The following is a 23508-nucleotide window of genomic DNA, read 5'->3' on the forward strand; positions in this document are numbered from 1 at the left end:
GTCAATCCTATCAACACTGAGCAAGAAAAAGCTGGATCTTGGGAGACTATTGGCGCTTATGGGCCTATTGCACAGGAGACCGTTCAGTGGTGGCTGAGAAGTTGGGGGTTTCATCCAAGGACGAAACGTCTGAGAATAATCAGTGTCACGCGGCGATGTCTACGTGCTCTGAGAATTTGAGTGTCCCCGGTTTCTAGCCTTGGGTCACACTCTAAGGGTGTCTCCTTAGCACAAGACAGTAATGACGGACACCTCCCTCACGTGCTGGAGTGCGGTTTTAGACAGCTGTCCAGCTCACGGTCTCTGGTGCGGCCCTCATCTGGAGCGGCATATAAATTGCCTAGAAATGTGGGCCATATTTCTAGCACTGAAATTCCTTCTTCCTCAATTTAGAGGTCACCATGTGTTTACAGACAACACACTGGTGGTCTCATATATTGACCACCAGGGAGGATTATGTCCGTGTCCCCTGTTCAGGCAGGCGCAACTAATTCTTCTCTGGGCTGAAGGAAAGTTTGTCAGTGAGTGCAATGTACATTCTGGGAATATTTGGCCAGCACGAATATGGTTCTCGGAGATAATATCCCTGCTAGATGGACCTCCTTGGGAGATTCCCATCTGCAGGGATCCACTGTAGACCCAGTGAACTGCGCAATAGCTACAGTCCTGGAGCTCTTAAAAGAACATTTCTCAGCGGGGTGGGCTCCTTCTACAATCAGGGTTTACGTGGCCGCCATTTCGGCCAGCCACGCCCCTGTTGATGGAATCTCTGTGGGGCAACATCCTCTAACTTCGAGGTTCATGCGTGGGGTCAGGCGGCTGAGGCCGAGCTGCAGGCCATGCATATCTTCCTGGGAACTTTCTGTGGTCCTGGAAGGTCTGTCAGGGGCCCCATTTGAGCCCGTAGAGTCAGCCTCTGAGAAGATTCTGACTCTAAAGGTAGCTCTTCTGCTGGCCCTGACATCTCTCAAGCGAGGAGGAGATCTACAAGCTCTCTCAGTTGCCCCTTCCTGCCTTGACTTTGCCCCTGGATTAGCCAAGGCCTTCCTGTATCCTAGGCCAATTTATATTCCTAAGGTGCCTACATCAGCTGCCCACCCTGTGGTGTTGCAGGCTCTCTGCCCTCCTCCATTCCCCACACCGGAACAAGAGAGAATGCACCTTCTGTGTTCAGTAAGGGCTCTCTGTACTTACGTCCACTGCTCCGGCCAGTGGCGTAAGTTGGAGCAGCTGCTGGTCTGCTTTGGTGGCGATAGTAGAGGTGATGCTGTGTCCAAGCAGCACATCTCTAATTGGATAGTGGAAGCAATCTCTATTGCTTATGAGGCGCGCGGTCTCGCTACACCTCTGGGCATAAGGACTCATTCCACTAGGGCGGTCGCCTCCACGAAGGCTTTGTCCAAAGAGGTATCCTTACAGGATGTGTGTGCTGCCACATGGTGGTCTACGCCACACACATTCATTCGTTATTACAGCCTGGATATTCATACCACCCCGGGCTCGAGTGTCTTGCAGTGACCCTCAGGCTTGGGTCTTTTTGAACAGGTATTCTCGTTCCCATAGTGTTATGCTAAACGCAAGGTAGAAGTTCCTTTTGAAAGGGAACGTCTGGGTTACACATGTAACCCTGTTCCCTGAGAAGGGAACGAGACGTTGCATAGCTTTGTCATACCAGGGCAGGCCTGTGAATTGCGTCTTCGCTTCAGATAATAGAGGCTGATGGTGTGGTTCACAGGTGCCATATTTATATCACGCGACGCGCTTAATTTGCACGTCACCTGATCACGGCAGGCCTAAATAGGCATGATTTTACACAAGCTTCAGATGCCGGTCGCATGCGAGAGGCGCTCCTATAGTGTTATGCTAAACACAACATCTTGTTCCCTTCTCAGGGAACAGGGTTACATGTGTAACCCAGACGTTCATCACAAGACATAAATTAATTATCTGTAGTTTCATTATCAGCATAATCATAAGGTCATACTGTGAGTGTTTACCTGTAAACATAGCTTCTGTTTCTAGGAGAGTTACGGACTGGAACCCTCCAATTTGGGCCAAGAGTAGCATACATACGACCTCTGAAATCAGCAGTTCACATAATTGTAATTAAATGAAAAGCCTCTGTTTTTTAGATAGTGGTACATGACGCAATATAGCAGTTACTTTATCATCAGTATTTTCTCACAGAAGTTATGTTAACTTCCAAACTCAGTGTAGGAGCAACTCTTGTTATGTGCATGCAATGTATAATTTGGGCGTATTTTTGGTATTTATGTGACTGAATACTTAACAAAACACTGAAGCACTTCACCTTTCAACAGCAGATGACAACTCATCACTGAAGATGCTTTCTCTACTACCTGTAGAAGATAAAAATGAAACAACAACAAATAATCATTAAAACCATATGGAAGACAAGCAACCATTTTTATTTCTCAGTACACATTACAGGTAACAGCAAAAATGTGGCTCTAGATTTACTTCAATCCACAGGAAGGGTGGAAAGATTTACTTCAATCCACAATCCTATAGGTTTTGATGGATTAAATTATAATGTGAATGGATGGAAAAAAAAATAGAATAGATATATGTATATACTTGCACTTGTTTTGAAAATGGTCAAGTAAAAAAAAATCTATTTTGGGTAATAATGGCACAGATATTATTATGTACTTAAAAAACAGTGGTTTAATTGCTTTAAAATTCTGCCCTCTAGTGACAGTAAACCATAAAACATTACTTCCATAAAAGCTTATGCTTGTTGGCTTGCAGTGTGAGTATTTTCATTACATGGACTGTATTATCTGTGCATTTTGTTATCTGATCTGTGTATTCTGTTCTCTAATCTAATTTGAGTTGTCTGGTTTCTCTTTTAGCTACTTAGCTAATGTTATCCTGCTTGACTGATGCCATTGTCGCTTCATGACGCTGATAGTATTGGGGTTGGGGAATGACAATAAGTGCCATAATTGAGCAGAGGTATAATCTATGCATCCCAAAACATTAAAATGTATGTTGGAGAGTTGTTTTTTTTTCTTCCCTGACTCAATAAATGCATTGTAAGTGTACTAATTTAGACTTTGGTGTGAAAGGTGTGAAGAAAGTCAGTGTGTAAAGAAAAGGACCTAATGAGATGCCGTTGGTAAAGACAGAGTCATGTGTGTGATTCCTGACAGGGCTGTGCGACTCTAAAAAGCTGTCGTCCAGTAGATGACGAGCCTTTTCCTTCACAGAAAAAGTGGTACTCTTACTTTCTGCTACACCAAACTGGCACATCATGCTAAACAAAGAGGGGAACAAGAGAGGGAGAGAGAGATAAAAACTAGATGTTTTCTTTTTGTAAATAATGATATCACATGCTGGCAAAAGAGCCAGAAAACAGCACACACCAACTAGCTGACTATACAGCCTCCAAAAAAGAATTTAGTTATGTTTTAGTTTTATTGAGCTTAATATTACCAGTGCTTCGCAACCTTTTTTGGCCAGTGACCCCATTTTAAGGACAAAAAATTCTCAGGACAACCAAAGAATTTACAAACCTTGGAGATGTTTTGCCAAGAAGAATGTGGAAAAATTAACAACTAAGAAAATAAATGCACTTATGCAAAACAATCACAAAAGGCTGCAAATTGTCAGTGATGCTCTACGAGGCAACACATGATGAAACTATTGGCGAGGGTCATCTATGTAAGGTTGGCTGCAATGATTAATATAACACAAATTTTTTTGTGAGGATAAATAGCTTCATGTGAGCATTATTACTAAATAAAATACTTTTTTTTATGATTTATGACTCATATATTCTATAAAATGGGAAATATTGCATATTCTTCCAGGGGTATGTCAATTAAAGAGGAGAACTACATAGTGACTAGTGAATTTTATCTCATTGTAGCTTTAATTGCAGTGGATGCTACCCACTTATTTCCCAGACTGTGACTCTTTCTGTGCCGGGCTGGTGGGGGTGTAGGCAAATGAGATACAACTGACGTATCAGGACAGGTTGGTCTCCGGTTATACTTCACTGAGAAGGACTCTTCCGATGGTCCTGATGTGAAAACAAACACAAACATACATCAAACTTATAAAGAAAACTCAATTTAGATAGTGTTACCAATTACATAAATTTTTTCTATAAAATATATCAAGTATGATTATTTACCAGATTGAGTACAGTTAAAGAGCGCTCTTCCAGTAGTTTGTATTTCTATATTTTTATTATCTTATCAACTTAATTTTACCTTACTGACTTCTACCTTATATACTTACTTATTTTTACCTTACTTACCTTTGCCTAAATTACTTAATTATTTTAACTTTACTTACTTTTACCTTACATACTTACTTGCTTTTAACTTAATTATTATTTTAACCTTATATACTTACAAATGTTACCTTACATACAGTCATGAGAAAAAGAAAATGAATTTTCTCCATCAATTCTATGTTTTTATTTACAGGGCCTAATTAACAATTTCGTGGTCGTCACCAACTTGAGACATTTGTCTCAAGAATATTCTGGTATAAAGAATATATAAAGGCAGCTCTCCTAATCACCGTGGAAGTAGGAAGGGTGTACTTATATTTTCCCCCACCTGTTTTCTGAATGTTGGTTTACTTTTTTTGGGGAAAAGGACTACATATTGAAATCTGTTTTATTTTTTTTATTGCCACCTGAGGTTATTTGTTTGATTGTAGAAGATGGAGAGGACCCCAAAATTGTTACTACTTTTCTTTTCTCCCTATGAGTGTACTTAATTATTTTTACCTGATGTACCTACCTATTTTAACCTTCGTTTTACTTATTTTTAACTTATTAAATTATTAACTTACCTACTTTTACCTTATTTACTTACTTTTACCTTACTCACATATGTACTTTTATTATACTTAATATCCTTGCTTGTGTTTTCCTTAATGACTTACTTATACATTACTAACCTTCCCCATGTACATACGTTGGATTAAGTTGCTGACTTAAGCAGCCAACTCTGAAAATTGCTCTTACTTACTTAATTAACAGTCTTTTGCACTTTTTAATGCCAAACATGCGGTTTTAAGCCTCATTCTTGGATCTACACCTCATTTTCCTGTTCAGAAAACATCAGTTTCTTTTCATGAGAGCCACATGTGCACAATTAGCAATAATCTAAAAATATTTTCAATTATCTACTGCTGCAAATTTATAATTCAAGTATAACCTTCCTAATAAACAAAATAACATCAAGAACAATTACCTAATTGTGAAATGTTTTTATTTTATTTTATTTTATTTTTTTATCTACTGATAAAGCCTGCATATATTCCTTACAGTCATGTCTGGGGTCTTTTTCCACTGCACTTTTAAATCAGGGTGATATTTGTGGTATTGAAGCAAGCATGCATTTGCAAAAGTCCCAGACTCCATGAGTGTCTTTAATTTTCCCCTAACTGGAAACAGACTTTCCTTTCCAATTAGCGCATGGTAGTCAGCACTAGTTCCGACCACAACCATCAGTGACTTCATTGTGAGAGGTTTTACAAAGATGCCTAGGGCCAGAAAAAGATGCTACTGGCTTTAAGGCTGAACCATGTACTTGTGAAAGTAGGAGAAATTGTTGTATTTGTTTGAACAAGGGCTTGTTAATAACAGCTTGTTGTGTAATAAAATGAAAGGTTGTATGGAATGTGCTCAACAGTATGAATTTTGGAGTAATAAAAGTACTGAAAAAGAAGAAAAAGGCCTAGCATTTGTATGAATACCAAGGCTTAAGGTATTGTAATTTCTTTCCACTAAAAAAACAAAAACAAAAAAGACCCTTACTTTGATGATTTATATTTATTTATTTGTTACAAATAGTCAATATCCTATGTCCAATATCTGTTAACAAAACATAAGTCTGTGTTTGTATCAGACTGGATCTTCATCAACATCAACAATACATGCCGTGCCACTGTGCCAAAAAAGCAATTATTAAATGTGCAGGTAAGTAAAGGCTTAATATTTTGATTTTAGTTCATAATTACATTATGACTATGGATATGACTTGAAAAGGGTGGCAAGCTAGCACAGCAAGTAGCATTGCCTCCTGACCGCTCCAGTGTATCCAGTTTGATCTCAGGTTATGGTCTGTGTGGAGTTTTGGAAGTTCTCTGTGTCCTTGTGGGTTTCCTCTAACGTACAAAGTGGACATGGACGTAACCTGTCCATGAATGTCAGTAAAAGAAGACGGTGGTGTTGTAATTTTATATCTTCAGTGAATGGAGGCAAAACCAATCAGACAGGGTTTACAGGAAAATACGTCGAAGCACTCATGTCTTATTGGCTGACAGCTCTCAATTCTGCAAAATGCTAGCTTACAGTTAGTGTGAGGAAAAATGGATATACATTGATTTTTTAAAAATATTTTTTTAAACTAGTAAAAGCTTTGAAAGTGAAACAGTAAAATCCTCTCATGCTGAGAGGAAAACAAGGGGTGTAAATGTCTATATGAGTTCCAGTTTACGTGAACATGATATGAGCAGAGAATAAGGAAAGATAATGTACTCTGCATGGCACTGTAGCAGCTAAACCAATAGCTTAGTTGTGCCTCCCCTTGGCTGGTGACACCAAACTAGCCTAGTAAGAAAAGTTTTATATTTTATTGGTCTGGCAGTCCTAAAAACAGTGACAGCACCAGAGGCAAGTTTTATGACAAACCCAACTTTTTCTGATCTTGTCCTAAGCGAAGTTACCTCAGCGTCCATAAAACAAAACTTAGGCTACTAGCTGAACTGGAAAAAGTGCATGGAGAAGAATCCGGGCTCAGCCCCGGATGATTAACCAATACCTGTGGAGGTGGAGATCATTTGAAATTATTATTACAAAGGGAAACGTTTTACATCACATGAAGCCAATGGACTTTCCTGGTCTAAATGAAGAAACTGATTTTAGTCCTTTTCTCTGAAATCACTCATTCAATATTCCAATTCATGGTACTGTATATGTCAAATATTTTTGAACTTTTGAATACATCATTTGGTTTATATTTAATTATCTTATCTCATTGTGGCACCATCTAGTGGTGTCCTTTTAAACTAGCTCTAGATGTACTCCACCTAGTGGCATTCCAAAACTAGGCACTTATGTTTGTCATTTAATTTAGGCATGTGTGTCTAATTTAGCTGCTTTAGATGAGAGCCCCTTTGAGGCAGTTTTGTGTTTGTAGGGTTGCAACCTGAAGGAGATATTTCTGCTGAAACATGTGGGTCTGCAGCACATTACTCCCTCTCTCTCTTAAACAAAAATTATACTATGAAATAGCCATTTAATTGTAGGCTTTTTAACAATCTAAATTGGAAGTGTGCCTTGGATGAAATTTTTTGGATTACTTAGTGTTTTGTAGTCTCTAATTGACATAACTCTCAATTACATAACTGAAAAGAAAACATTTCTATATCTTTATCTTAGACTGATAGAGGCTACGCATAACCATGACTAGCCAGCCCAAACCTCACATGATCTAGGAGTCACTGGATACTAACAGGAAAAGGAAAGAGGGACTTTTGAGAATCAGCTTAGTCAGAGAGGGGCTTTAAATTCTTTAGCCTGGTGAGCATTAGCTCATACAGAAACTGAGTGGAAGTTTCTGCTGGAAAAAAAACTAACTGTACACTGGGAGCATTCAGGCCAGTAATCTCTATTATAGAATATAATTATTTCATAGTCCTTCCAGAAACCATCTGCAAAACCCTTCAACCCATGACGAATTCCAGACACTGTCTAATCCAGAGAGGATGCCATCTTTACCCAGAGGGAGCAAGAATCCCATTACATAAGACCATACAGTCAGAGTGCATGATCTCGTCTTCCAGATGAATACTGAGGTCAAGGAAAATTACATTTAAAAAACAGTTCAGTACCTCCAAGGTCTTCCTTGGAAGATACCAGACGAGGCGAATTGCTCCCAGGTTCAATCCTCAAAGACAACCTGCAGGGAATAAATTTGAATAGAAACATGAAAAATATCAGAGATACAACCAAGTTCTGTCAAAACTAATGAGAGAGAGAGAAAAAAAATTGGCGTTTAGCTAAAAATGTTGCTGCCACTGCTGATTGACTCTCACACTGTACTCTCTGTTTAATGTTGGGGACACAAAGAAATTGGAAAAAATAGGAAGAGGTGTGTTTAGCTCATTATAGATAACATTTCTGCTGCTATGTCACTTTTTTCTTTGGAAATGGCTTGTGTCCATATTATACTCACATACACTGAAAACCTGCTACAAAATGGAAGGTTACATATATATAAAATCATGGTTCTACAATTGAATGGATCCCAACAGGGCATTCTCCTCCTATGACTGAGTGGAGTTTTCCTGTTGATCATGACCTCATGTGTGCAGCCTATAACAGGCACCCGCTACGTCATTCCCATCCTTTAGCCATTCTCACGAACCTGCGTGACCCGTGTGGCATGACAGATGTCCATTCAGTCATAGAACTATGGTTACATACAGTATGAAGCTTTCTGTTCTACTGCCATTTACTCTGGATCACCAGAGCAGTTTGTTCAAGGCTGTGTATGAAAGTTGTCACAAGGGTTCATAACATGTCCTGATGTAATATCTTACTAGGCAATAACAGGCAGCACTAACAAACAGTGCCAACACCATGCTTTATTGAGAATCACTCAGATTGTGGATATTCATGATACTGCATTAATGTACTCACTACAGAGCACTGACAAAGCTACATTTAGTCTGTAAAATTGTACTAATGTAAATGGTTGTGCAGCTTCACAAATACAATTTGCAAACAGCTGGCACATTTACGGTGGATTCTGATCCCATGCACACATCCCAGTATGCTGGGGTCGCTCTCCTGGGCCATACCCATAATTTCAAGGTACTCTGTACTCTGCTATGCCACAGTGACCATTCATCTGGGACAGTAGGTCTGGTATGAGTAGTGTAGTAGAATTGTGGTCTATTTGGCCAGAATCAGCAATACTGATTGCATAGTCTGCTGAATGTGCTTTAGTGTCATCTGTAACACTCAATGTGTGGGAAGGCTTACATCAATTGCTGTCTGATTGTATCGGACTAGTAGGTTTTTTCATTGAGACAGAAAGTGTGCATCCACCCACTTGTTTGACCAACTCAATATCACTGGGGATTTTATGCCCCTTGGTGGCTGATGCAAAATACCACCATGTTGTTGATCTGTACTATATGTGATCCAATTTGGGGCTTCCTGAAAATGTTACAGTACTAGCCACACAAGTTTCATTTTATGGATGTTAATATGTTGATGTCAAGACTTCAACAAGGTATCATCTGTGCTCCACAGCAATTCGAATAAGGAAATATGCATTCTTTAGATCTATGGTTACAAACTAATTATGTTTGTTCAACACACGCATCACACTTGCTATGCATTGCATATGAAATGGTAGTCATTTTAAGAAGACATTTTAAAGAAGACATTAAAAAGAAGTCTCTCAAATCTAAAATGGTGGTAGATTCTGCCTCCTTTTTTTCAGAATAAGAAAATACGTAGAAAAAAAGCATCCAGGTCAGGCTTTCTGGTCTATTTGTATTGCCTTTTGTTCTAGTAGTGACAGCATGATTGTCTTGGTTCTTGCACCTCTGTTCACAGACTCCTGTGTTTATATGTGTCTGACAGAGAAACCATAAATGATACCAGGGTGAACAGTGTGCTCAGTAGCCACTGGTCTGTTGTAATTGAGCTTCACTGCTCTAGTTGCAGAGGGGAAAACCAACCCAGGGTTGGTCAAGTGATCTCACTGATGCTGGGATCCCCTGGCAGTTTTAGTAAATCATAATTTAGAGGCTCGTTCACATGTTCTGGCAGCACTAAAATGCAATCCTGTTGCCATGAGTCCCATATCTTGAAGTGCTGTCTGTAACATCTCATTGCATCTCTTCATGTGAACATTATTTCCTTAAGAGAAAGTAGCAAGAGTGCAAATGTATTGGTGATATAACTTGCACTCACCAACATAAAAAATCAAAGTATTAGAGGGCTATACTCAGTGTCTTGAATCCACTTCCTCAACTCCCTCACAAGAAAAGAACAGGGATGAAGATGAGTGTGACATAGAAGGTGCCTTTTCTAGGTTGCACATGTGAGGTCATGGTCACAGAGTGATGACTTTAATCTTTGTACTCAGCAAGAAAATGAGAAAACTTAATTACCACCGGGCAGTCTGAAATCAGAAGTAGAACTGCATTTATTTTAAAGTTATTCTATATTATAAGTTGATTAGATTTGGAAAAGCAAAAATGGGTTAGCAATATGGGTGTGAAAATGGCAAAGCAATATGTAAGCATGAATGAGGCCAGATGATGTCATTCCTCCTGTCAAATGCAAAATCCCACCACCACATGTGCAACCGCATGTGCAATGGTTCACTTTCCTTCACTTTCTTCAAGGACTCTTCTCCTCACTTCATATTTTCAATATTTGTTGATGAATATCTATTTATGATAATTCATGTTTTCACTCTGTCTAAGGGAAAAGTTAGCTAACTTCAAAGAGAATTGGTATAATATTTACATCTTGATGAATACATTGGAGATGTCCAGAGGGGAAAGGCCATTAAAAAATACTATTTTACATGAGATGATCTCATCCCATGTAAATTGAGCTTACATGAAATAAATCTACATCATAATAAACACTGCACACATAGGAATGATCTCGTCAGGAGAACATAATCTTACTTTCTGTAAGGAAAAACATGAGACTCAAATAAATACTATAGTATATCTTTTACAGAAAGTTCTGTCATGCTGTAAGAAGGCTGAAACCCTCTGAGCAAGAAAGCTACTCTAGGCAGAATGGACCACACAGTACTGTCACAGGATGAAATAATGATTATTATTTTGTACTCCAGAGAGGAAGTTGGGGAACCTACTATTGGGGATCATGTCATCATATGAAACCATCACTGTGTGTTTCTTTATGGTATAAGCAGGCACAATCTCTACATATTTGTTTACCTGGATTAAGTCTCCTCTTAACTAGAATGGTATGGGGTTTAAAGCACTGAATTATTCAGAAAAGTGTGCTTAAAAAGGAGAGCTGAAAGTAAAATCAAGCCCTAGCACTGCCAAGCTGCCACTGTTGGGCCCTTGAGCAAGGCCCTTAACCCTCTCTGCTCCAGGGGTGCAGTATCATGGCTGACCCTGTTCTCTGACCCCAGCTTCCTGACACACTGGGGTATGCGAAGAATGGAATTTCACTGTGCATATGTATATGTGACCAATAAAGACTCATTATCATTAAAAGGAAAAAATAATCACAAAATATAACAGGGGGCTTGTGTATTAAAACCTGTATAGCAGTGACTGTTAATGTAGAGGAGTTTGTTTGAAGTACCAGACATGTGGCCAAGTGAAATGGAGCTTAAGCACATACACCACATGCTTTACTACATAATACAGCAAATTTCACATATGAGTACAGACATAATGAAGTAATTTTCAACCACAGAAAATGATTTACTTTAATGTTTAAATGAGATATAGAGATTAAATGTTTTAATAAAAACACTTGTTTTGATATTTTGGACACTTATTATATTTTTGTTACTGGTTTCTGATTTTCTTCCCAGCCATTCCTTTCTTAGAAGGGATTTATTTTTTTATTTTTTTTTTTTACAAAAATAATGTATAACAAACAAACAAAAAAAACATACGTGTAATTATCATCCTCCACAAATTTTTGCAGTTCCTCAATGTAGCGCACTGACATCAGGTACTTCTGTACATGTGGTAATGTCAGCAAGTGATCTGCCAAAGGGGAGGAAAAAAAAAAAAAACAGTTTGTATGTTACATTTAATGATATTCAAATTATATGACAGTTGCCTACAAATCTATCACCAAGTTGTTCGTTCAGGTGAAGTATTGTTAACTAGCTAAGTTAGCTAAACTATCCAACTACTATTCTAGTTCTGTAGTCAAATTTACCAGTTTCAAGTCAGAATGTATATATTTTTAACATTATCTTATTAGTGCAGACGTTTATATGTTTTGTTGATGTGCTGAGTTACGGCTAGGGTAGACATCTACTAGCTAAACCTCTTGAGAGAACATTCTAGATGTGATCATTTTCAAATAACTGACTGCAATATTTACTGTAGTACTGTCAGTTTGGATTAGTGATGCAGTTTAAGGTGGCATTTTGACAATGAATGTTTAATAACTACTTGTTTTGCTATATTTCTGGAGTTGTAGGTTACATGGCAGAAAAGAAAGGCAAAATAAATTATGTACTTGTATGTACTTTATTAGGAGCCTGTATGTGCTTTCTTAACATTCAATTCCAGATATGGTCCCCCTTTGTTGTTATATAATACCCTCCACTCTCCTGGGACAGCTTTCCACTAGATTCTGGAGTACTGATGTGGGGATCTGACTATTCAGCCACCAGAGAGGTCAGGCACTGATGTCGAGCGAGGTCTGGTGCTCAGTCATCATTCCAGTTCAGGGGGTTGAGATCAGGACTCTGTGCAGGCCACGTGAGTACTTCCACACCAACTGCGGCAAACCATGTCCATATGAACTTGACTATGTGCACAGGGGCATTCTCATGCTGGATCATGTTTGGGCCCCTTAGTGAAGGGAAATCTTAATGCTACGGCATACAAAGACATCCTAGCAGGGGATCTGCAGGTATCAGCATTTCAAATTTAATACTATTTAATACCATATTCAAGACATTTCAAAACAACTTTTAAGACCTGCATGTCACTTCAAACCTCAATCATGCTACACCAGAGGTTCTCAACCTTTTGTAACTCATCCCCCCCCCCCCCCCCCAATCTATTCTATATAAAATTAGCCTATATATAACCTAATCTATAATCTGTTTTGATAGATAAGATTTTTTTTGCTTTTGTGTACTTTTTTTCAATTACTTATCATAACTTTTATAAAACTATATAACGGACAGGTATGGAACATGAATTATCACAAATGTTTCTGAACTACTTTGAACACGAGAACTAGGCTGTAATAACTATTGTGTACTATTTTACATGTAAAACATGTTGCATTCCATTCATCTTGCATTCTAAAAACATTCACATATGAATTATGTAAATTGGGATGAAGGGCACATCTCATTATCTGTGAAATTGTTAAATCTCTGGCTCTCAGCCACTCACAGAACAGAGCAGACGCAGAGAGAGGTGTGAGTGCAGCAGGAAAGCAAGACCTCACGGCTTGCAAGGCAGTACTGGTGACATTTGGAAAGTTGCTAAAGTTTGTCCAAAAAGTCACTAGATTTGTTGCTAGGGACCTTTTTGTTTTTTTTGCAAAGAAGTTGCTAAGTTGGCAATACTGGTCTGCACTGACAGCTAGATAAAAGGCAGGCTAAGCTCCGCCTCTCCCCAGCAAAAAGAAAATACTGAGGGAGAGGGAACGCTAGGTTTTTCCAATTATGCACATTCTATTTGAAAAGCAATAAAATACACTGACTACCCAAATGATGCCCTGTCAGTGTTTTTTTTCTTGAAAACAAATTGCACCCCTGTGCTACACGATACATCAGCACAAGTAAGCCAATAAACAAACAAAATCATAAAATGTTGTCTAGAATCAACAAAGGAAAATAAATCACAGGTGATTTTTCCCCTTCTTTTTCCTCAATAGTTACTCAGTGGTTCCCCTCTGCTGGCATTACTGATAGTCTGTTTTGATCCACCACAGTTCAGAGTTTATTCTTATCCATAAATTCCAGAATATATTGTCATAATGTGTGTGAGACTGACCATAGTTACAGGACATCTGAAGGTCAGAGATGACCCGGAGAAGATTGTTCATCTGATTGGTTCTCTGCTCAGTCTCTATGATGCTGTCGGTGGCTGGGTAGGCAGAGTCGATATAGGTCATATCAAACAAATATATTCCTGGAAAATAAGAAGACAGGGAAGATTAAACAATAATTTACAACTTGCATTTAATTAAAACTTTATGTAAATTCAGATATGAATAATCCTTGGTACATGACATGAGACATTTCCTCTGTAAAAAAAAAAAAAAAAAAATCTCATGGCATTCTGTCATTATTTACAATTCCAGTTAGTATAAGAACAAATGCTACAAATGCATATACTTTTATGTTTGCATATTTAAAGAGTCTCATAATTACTGACAAACTAGCTCACTGAAACATAACCTGACTCATTTATTACAGGTGCATCTTAAAAAAAAAAAAAAAAAAAAAAAAAAAAAAAAAATTTTGTGGAAAAGTACATTTATCTGGGTGATGACGGCTTATAACTCTTGGAAATCAAAAATCCACTATCTCAAAATTATTAGAATAAAGAATTTATAATACAGAAATGTTGACCTGAGCAGAGCTCTAATCAGCTAATTAATTCAAAATACCTGCAAAGGTTTCCTGAGCCTTCAATCTCTCAGTCTGGTTCAGTACCCAGAACCACAATAAATTTTCAGATGAAAGTAAATTTTACATTTCATTTGGAAATCAAGGTCCCAGAGTATGGAGGAAGAGTGGAGAGGCACAGAATCAAAAGTTGCTTGAAGTCCAGTGTGAAATTTTCACAGTCAGTGATAATTTGTGGTGCCACGTCATCTGCTGGTCCACCGTTTCCTCAAGTCAAGAGCAATGCCACAAGCTGACTGCCTCCATGCAACACAGCATTGATGCAGTAATTCATGTAAAAGGAGCCCCGACCAAGTAAATTAACATACTTTTCAGATGGTCGACATTTCTGTACTGTAAATTCTTTATTCTAATATTTTGAGATACTGGATTTTTGATTTCCATGAGCTATAAGCTGTAACCCTCAAGATTAAAAACAAGTCTTGAAATATTTAACTTTATTTGTAAGGAATCTAGAATATATGAAAGTTCCACTTTTTGAATTCAATTATGGAAAAAAAGGAACTTTTCCACAATATACAAATTTTGGGAGATGCACCTGTGATATAAGTGTGACAGACATATTTTACAGTTCCCAAACCCAGAAAATGACTGATATTTTGTTCGAATTTCTGCACCAAATGCAGGGTTTTAGAAGAAGGGAAAGGCAACCCAGCATGCAGGACAGTGGTGGCTGAGAGTCTGTTTGTTTGTGCTCTGTTTCTGCTTCAACAGGATGGGATCATCTCTGTAATTAGCAGCAAGAGATAACGTGCCCCTTAAGGTGTAGAATTACTGGAACTGGAAGTGGGAAATGGTTTGTGTATGTGTCGTCCAAAAACAGGACAGGACAGGACAGGACTGGTTTACAGTCTGGTTTGAGAGACAAGTTGTCAGACAACAAGCTGCATTTTCATCTTTATTATTATGTATAATGAGGCTAATTAGCCTGCTTATATGGTAAGTAGACACCGTCATGACTGCCAAAATAAAAATGCTCTCACTTGTATCCAAATCTTGTAACATGTATCCCAAGCATGTTGTAGCACATGGTATGTATAAAACAAGCTTTAATGCTTAGTGTTTAGCATCTCAACATGCTATCAATGCTTAGCTGGTCATTAAGATGACACAGTGTCGGTCAGCTGGGACCGATAGACTGAGTGTTCAGGCCCCACTTGAAAGAGATAAGAGGAATGGAGGGAATCCCAACTCTGACCCCTGTATGCATGTTAGTGAAGTCTTCCACCTTCACAAGAAGTTTGGAAGGCCTTGGCCTGCATTCCCACAAGCACAAGAAGGTATCCAGGTGATTCTCAATGCCCCTAGCAATTGGGTGGGGTAAAATATAATCATGTTGACTGACTAACCCTGCTGAATAGGATTTTTGTTTAAAAAATTAATAACACCTTTGGGGGGGAAAAAAATCTGCCTTCCTGTTTTCTAATAAAATAACTTAAAATGTGTCAATAGGGAAGTTTTTAAAACACTTGCCCATTAAATTAATAAGGGATAAGATGTCAAGGAGAGCAGCTATTATAGAATATAGTTGTAAACTAATGGTTGACATTTACGTTGTCCTTTAAGGTTACAGAAATAGACGAGTGTGTGTGTGTGTGTGTGTGTGTGTGTGTGTGTGTGTTGGGGGGAGGGGGGTGGTTGGGCAGGGGCAGTGGGTGGTTAGGGAGGTCAGTGGATGGCTCCATGCTCTATAAAAAGCTCTTATAGATCAATTACAGAAATTTTTCTTTTCAGAGTGAAATAGAGTGAAACGACCACTCATGAAATAGACATTTAAAAATAATCATATAAAAACTAGGTTTTCAATTCAGTTAAGTGGAAAAATGTATCCAAGCAGTTCAGCATGTATTGTATGGAAAAGTACATGTCTGTTACTTGTGTCTGGGTGACTCAGAGGAAAAACTGTAAACAAATCCATGAAATAAATACTTTGACGGTATGCCAGGAATGAAATATGACAGAATAATTTTATAAGACATAACTGATGAAAATAGTTTTACGCAATAGAAAAGCGTTTCAGGCCGGTTTGATTTATTAAAGTGGTTAGCCAAGAAATGAGTCACAAAGAATTAGGCTTGTTCCTGGTGACATAACTTGAAAAACTTCGCCCAACACACACCCAGACACCCACCCACTCACACACAGAATCATTAAAAAAAAAAAACATACTGAGGGTTATTAAACAACATCAAATAAATGGATGGTCTTTATGGAAATGAGTGTACTCGTTTCATTTCCCATTTCCCTATGGAGATGGAAAGAAAATACATTCACTTACCTGAAGTCTTATGCCACTACAAATATATAACCTATATTTACCATATATTTAAATCTCATCAAAGCAAATCAACTATAAATACAGTTACACATGATCAAACTTTAAGGTAGCATACATGGAATGATTTAGAGAAGATTTTCACATTAATTACTATCCATTTACTCATATAGAAATGCTTATAATAGAGGGTCTTACAACAGGGCTGTGTTAAGAAATTTCTCTGGCAAATGTAGCTTGGATCTTGAGATCTTAATGTCTTAAAAAGCCTGCTGATTGAAGTCCATCAGCTGTTATGTATTAATAACAATCTGGGTAATCTGATCACATGTGACTGCTTTGCATCCAGACATGGATAGAGATGACACTTGGGGGGGGGGGGGGGGGGGGGGGCATTTCAAATAAACATTTACCCTGCAAAGAAATATTTCCCTTGAAATTCAGCAAATACCAATTTGGTAGAGACATTTTATATACTTTTATATATTATATATATATATATATATATATATATATATATATATATATATATATATATATATATATATATATATATATATTATAACATTTGAACAAGAGAAACAGATCTGAATTAATACACTTGGTAACTGAATGGCTGGCCTTAATATTTGTATTGTTTGTGCTTTATAAGTTAAAAGCTGCAAGTTGGGATGATCAGGACCACTGCAATAATAAAAAGGTGTTTAAGAAGAAAATATACCAAAACCTCACTCAAAGCAATGGTGGAAAACCTGTGCACCATTTTAGTCATAATCAATAATAGAATAGTTTAATAACATAAGGCACCTAAACTGAAGGAAAATGGCATATGTTTAGAAAGGGAATCCTGGCTGTTTAAAGACAACGTTAAAAGTGCTTTATATACTCTACATTTAAAAGAATGATGGAATAAAAGTGGTAATAGAGTGGTGCTCAGTATGCTGCTGTTCGATCACCAACAATAATGCAACAATAGCAACAGCAGCATCAGTCTGTAATGGCATGCTCAAATATTTTAGGTCCTCCCCTAACTCTGAATGGAACAGTTACTCTGTCCAAGGGTCTTTATTAATCATGGTAAACAAGCTCAAGATGGCAATACTGGAATGAGTAGAAAATCTGAGGCAGAGCAGCACTTAGATGTGCGTGTATCGGTGGCAAGCTTTTAATTACATGGTCCACTGAGTCTAGATGGATAGATGTTCATCTCTTAACAAACAGATGGAGGGGGTGCTGAGACTTGACCTAGGAGGTGGCTGAAATACATTCCAGCTGTATGAGTTCATGCAAGATGTTGGTGCAGGAAAATAGGGTATTTCCACCTGGCAGGGACCTCTGGGTTCTACAGAAATAGGGCGTTAACACAAGCACAGATCGTTCGCCTCTATGCTTTCATAGTACATGTGCAAAATCTTAACAGTGGGTAGTTCCTGCCACTAAAAAGATAAATGTTTATGACAAGAACTACCAATACTGCACTCCAATAATATTGGCACCCTTGATAAATATGAGCAAAGAAGACTGTGAAAAATTGTCTTTATTGTTTAACCTTTTGTTTAAAAAAATAAAATCACAAAAATACTCTACTCTCATGGATATCAAACAATTGTAAACACAACACAGGTTTCTCCAAAAAATATCTTTGTTAAATATAGGTGTGCAACAATTATTGGCACCCTTTTAGTGCTACCTCCCTTTGCCAAGCTATGAGTCTTCTCCTATAGTGCCTGATGAAGTTGGAGAATACATGGCAAGGGATCAGAGACCATTTCTCCATACAGAATCTCTCCAGATCCTTCAAATTTTGAGGTCCACGGTGGTGGACTCTCCTCTTCAGTTCACCCCACAGGTTTTCTATGGGGTTCAAGTCAAGGAACTGGGATGGCCATGGCTGTCACTTGATTTTGTGGTCAGTAAATGGTTTGTGTTGATTCTGATGTACGTTTTGGATCATTGTGCTGCTGGAAGATCCAACCACAACCCATTTTAAGCTTTAAGAGGGAGTCAGGTTTTCATTTAATATCTGTTGATATTTGATAAAGTCCATGATGATATGTATACCAACAAAATGTCCAGGTCCTCTGGCAGAAAAACAGCCCCAAAACATTAAAGAGTCACTACCATATTTAATCGTGCGCATGAGGTACTTTTCCATATGGCTACCTCTCTGTGTGAGCCAAAACCACCTCTAGTGTTTATTGCAAAAAAAAAAAAAAAAAAAAAAAAAAAAAAGTGTCCTATTTTAATTTCATATGAGCATAGAACCTGATCCCATTTGAAGGTCCAGTAGTGTCTGGCAAACTGAAGACGCTTGAGTTTGTTTTTGGATGAGATTGGATGTGACTTCAGATTGTAGTTTTGGAGACTTTCTGACCCCAAGATGCAACTAACTTCTGTAATTCTCCAGCTGTGGTCCTTGGAGATTTTTTGGCCACTCAAGCCATCCTCTTCACAGTGCATTGAGACGATATAAATGGTAAATGGTAAATTTTATCCAAAGCGCTTTACACGGTCTCTCATTCACCCATTCACACACACTCTCACACCAATGGTAGCAGAGCTGCCATGCAAGGCGATAACTTGCCATCGGGAGCAACTTGTGTTCAATACACAAACAGTGAAACTACAGTACAGTACTGACAAAGATCATGACAGGTTTAGGGAAACACTTCCACCTGACTTAAACTCTGCTTATCTGTAAAATCTCACGCTGCCACTGCCAAAAACCTGCAATGTTTTAGTCTCATTCATGCAGTTATCAGTGATGTGGACTTACGCTTGCAGAACAAAACCTTTCCAAGACAGAGTGTTTGAATTTGCTGATGAAATTTAAAGACAGCAGTATTGCGTAATAAGGTGTATAACCTGTTTGCATGGGGCTTTTAGGACACGAACAGAAAGACTGGAAAAAGCACACATTCTTTCAGACTCTGTGGAAAGTCTGACAGACAGGCTTACGTAATGGTCTTTCTGAGAGAGTGAACAAGAGAAATGGTGCTCCAAGACCAACTGGAAGTAATAAAATGTACAGTTTGGTAATTCAAAAATAATTCATAAATGTCTGAAATTATTTTTGCTTTAGCTTGCAGTTTTGGAATGCACCAGAGATCTAAAACAGCACAAGCATATTTATTTTCCTAATCCTTCTCAACTTGCATACCATAGTTTAATTTGTTAATGAACATGTGGCATATTTTAACAGTTTATAGTTTGATTTAATGTTGTGGAACACTATTTAATATTCCATAAATCTGTTTATTATAAGTCTAGGATTATTTGGAGTGTCCACCAAAGAAGTCCTGGTATATGAGCTGTAACTATAGAAACAATAACATATTAGAATGATATTATCCTGTCATTCATGTTACAGCCAGAACTACCTGTGGTGGTGTATGAAAATAATGCACATCTTACAACCAATCAGATTTGAGCATTCAACCTTGGTATACACATATTTTTTTATATATGAAATCACTTTATTTATTTTTCTTGGAAAACAAGATGGCAACATTTACATGTGACTAGGGTTGCAATGTTTTTCATATACCAATGCAACCCTAGTCACATGTAAAAAAGGTTTCACGATATACGGTATTGGACAATAATAATAATAATAATAATAATAATAATAATAATAATAATAATAATAATAATAATAATTATTATTATTATTATTATTATTATTAATATAATCAGTTACAATGACCCTTAAAGGAATGAAAACAGAAGGGCTTGTTATCTAAACAAATGCTTTATTCTAATTGAAACTTGAAAACATTTTTTTTAAATGAAAGTATGTATATAAAGGTCTCCTTTTTGAAAATGAATAAAATAAGTACAAAATCTCTCATTTGAACAAAAGAAATTAGGAAAAAAGGAGCAGGAACTGTCGTGGCTTTGTTTGGAACTATTTTCAGTGAAATAAAACAAAAAACAGACAATACGGAGTCTAATATGTAAGTCACTTATTAACTTATTGTTTAGATGTTAGCATAGCAAGTTAATGAAAAATAACATCAGATTTATGAGCTTGTGGCCAACTTGAACAGTGCAATGGCAATGTATTTTTCTGTGGGAACTGGGGTGCAGCGGGTCGCATAATTGCACTAACCAGCGGACCAATCTCGTTGCATCTCAAATGTTGTTTTTGTCATTTTGAAATGCCTGAGCCAAAAGCTGTCATCGCAAATATCAGGCATCCGCCTCCAAGTGCAAGATAACGAAGTTTGTAACAGCATTTCGTCTGTGTGGTCTGAAGTACATGCAAGTCATTTATAGTTAGTATATGTGTGTAAGCCAGAGGTTACTGAACAGACAGACAACACAGATGTAGCCAGAAGCCTGGATGTCGAAAATGATACCGCTGCAATCCTACATGTGACAAATATTAAGTACTCATGTTACAGTGAGGGAGATAGGAAAACAGCAAGAGACAGAGTAGAGAAAAGACAAGATGATGTGACAAAACGAGAAAAAAAAAACATTGATAGTATGTGTTAAAAAGTGTTAGTGTGTAGTTTGTATGTATTTAATGATTGGGCACGTACTGTAGTTGATGCATGTGTGAGCGTGTTTTTACAGTGCTATGAAAAAGTATTTGCCCCAATCTTGATTTCTTCTTTTTGTGTATATCTCATACTAAATTGTTTCTGAAATTAAAACAAAATCGAAGATAAAACAAAGGCACAAAGAGTAAAACAAAAAATACAGTTTTAAATAATGTTATTTATTGAAGCAAAACAGTTATCCAATACTAACTGGGCCTGTGCGAAAATTTATTTGCCCCTTAGTTAAATCCCCAAATCTATGAAACTGCATTAAAAATGTGGTTCAGCTGGACTAGATGCAACCAGGTCTTGAACAAGGTTCAATCAAATCAGCACTTAAATATAACTTTTTCAACAGCATGAAGCATTTTAACAGAACATAACACACTAAATTCCAGAAATGATGAGGAAGAAGGTGATTGAAATACATCAGTCTGGGAAGGATTACAAAGCTATTTCAAAGGCTTTGGGACTCCAAAAATCCATAGTGAGAGCCATTATCTCCAATGGAAAAACTCGGCACAATAGAAAACCTTCCCAGAAATGGCCGACCTTCCAAAATTCCCCCAAGAGCATAGCAACAACTCATCCAGGAAGTCCAAAAGAGCCAAGGACAACAGGCCTCTCTTGCATCAATAAAGGCCACTGTTCATGACTCCACTATCAGAAAGACACTGGGCAAAAATGCCATACATTGAAGAGAGGCGAGGTGAAAACCTTTGCTAACCCAGAAGAACATTAAGGCTTGTCTGAATTTTGCTAAAACACACCTTGATAATCCACAAACCTTTTGGGAGAATGTTCTGTGAATTGATGGATCGAAAGTGGAATTGATTGGAAGACAGGGGTCCCGTTACATCTGGCATAAACCAAACACAGAATTCTACAAAAAAACATAATATCTATGGTCAAGCATGGTGGTGGGAGTGTGATGCTGTGGGGATGCTTTGCTGCTCCAGGGCCTGGGTAACTTTCAATAATTGAGGGGAAACATGAATTTTTACCAGAAAATGCTAAAGGAGAACGTCTTCAGTCTATAAATTTAAATTCAAGCCCAACTGGATTATGCAACTAGACAATGATCCAAAGCATAGGAGTAAGTCCTAGTCCTAAAAGCAAGTGAAAGATCTCATATGATCTCCAGTTATCGGAAGTGTTTGGTTGCAGTTATTGCTGCCAAAGATGGCACCACCGGATTTCAAATTTTAAGGGGGCAGTTATTTTTTGTTATTTATTTATTATTTTTTTTACATGGGTGATGGGTCTTGGATAACTTTTTTTTTCTTCAATGAAATAAATAAATAAAAACTGTATTGTGTGTTTACGCAGATTGCCTTTGTTTTATGTTGAACTGTTTTATGTTAAAACTATTTAGTATGCGATATATGCACAAACAGGAATCAGAAATCATAGTGGGGCAAATACTTTTTCACAACACTGTATATTTGTAATATGTATGCATGGGCAATTATAAAAATATATATATGAAATTTATTTATTTATTTATTTATTTATTTATTTAATTCTGATGTACTACCCCATACCTCCACATGGCTGCAGTGAGACAGGCCCCCATAAGGAGTAGGTCAACAAAAAACCCTGCCAGGCCCATGGTACACCCATCATCCATACCCCCACCAGTTGCTCCCATCCCAGGCAGTCCACCATCTGCACATCACGCATATCCTATTCTTGTGTGTTTTCCTGTGGACAGTTTTCTTTTTTCCCTTTTTCCTTCTCTTCCTTTTCCTTTTTTTCTTACTTTTCTTTCAAGTTCATGTGTCAGTAGTCAACTAATGTAATACATTAAAAGAAGTGAATTGTGCAATATGGAACTGGTCCAGGTCCAGGATCAGTGGCATACCGAAGAGGGGACGTTTGCGATACCGAAAGGAGGTGATGACGTAACGCAAAATATTCCCAACTAGAAAAACATATGCAGGTCAGATTCCACTTTATTGTAGGGCCAGTGTTCTGTCGAACTGCCCTACATCCTACCATAGCACAAATTTATAGGGTGGTCTGTTGGTGTATGCTACCATATAGAATCATACTACTGGAAGTACAGTGACAAGAATATAGAACCCGTATGTCATGGACCGCGGAACACATTTGAAATTTTTCGGGCCCATCAGGCAATACTTGCATCACCCCCCCCCCCCCCCGATTTGCATTACATGACACAAGCCAATACATTTTAGATAGCAGAATTTTTTGCTTTCTCATAGGCTGTGGTCACTGGGTATGATAAATGTGGCTGCCACACACTTTATAATTAAAAAATGGG

The 23508-nt window shown here is 37.8% G+C and overlaps 1 protein-coding gene across 5 annotated transcripts in view; it reads right to left on the bottom strand.

Annotated features, from left to right (window-relative positions):
* The window catches only part of ralgps1 (Ral GEF with PH domain and SH3 binding motif 1), a 150774-nt gene that overhangs the window by 15367 nt on the left and 111899 nt on the right, over positions 1–23508 (bottom strand). For all 5 annotated transcript variants that reach the window (XM_047155519.2, XM_047155521.2, XM_047155523.1 and 2 more), the window contains 7 exons: positions 13762–13899; positions 11685–11778; positions 7882–7949; positions 3922–4048; positions 3126–3280; positions 2312–2360; positions 1998–2078 (listed from right to left, as the gene is read on the bottom strand). In XM_047155519.2, coding sequence (XP_047011475.1) covers positions 1998–2078; positions 2312–2360; positions 3126–3280; positions 3922–4048; positions 7882–7949; positions 11685–11778; positions 13762–13899 — 712 coding nt within the window. The remainder of the gene's footprint in view (positions 1–1997; positions 2079–2311; positions 2361–3125; positions 3281–3921; positions 4049–7881; positions 7950–11684; positions 11779–13761; positions 13900–23508) is intronic.

Source organism: Ictalurus punctatus, chromosome 5, assembly GCF_001660625.3.
Source record: "Ictalurus punctatus breed USDA103 chromosome 5, Coco_2.0, whole genome shotgun sequence".
Lineage (NCBI taxonomy): Eukaryota > Metazoa > Chordata > Actinopteri > Siluriformes > Ictaluridae > Ictalurus > Ictalurus punctatus.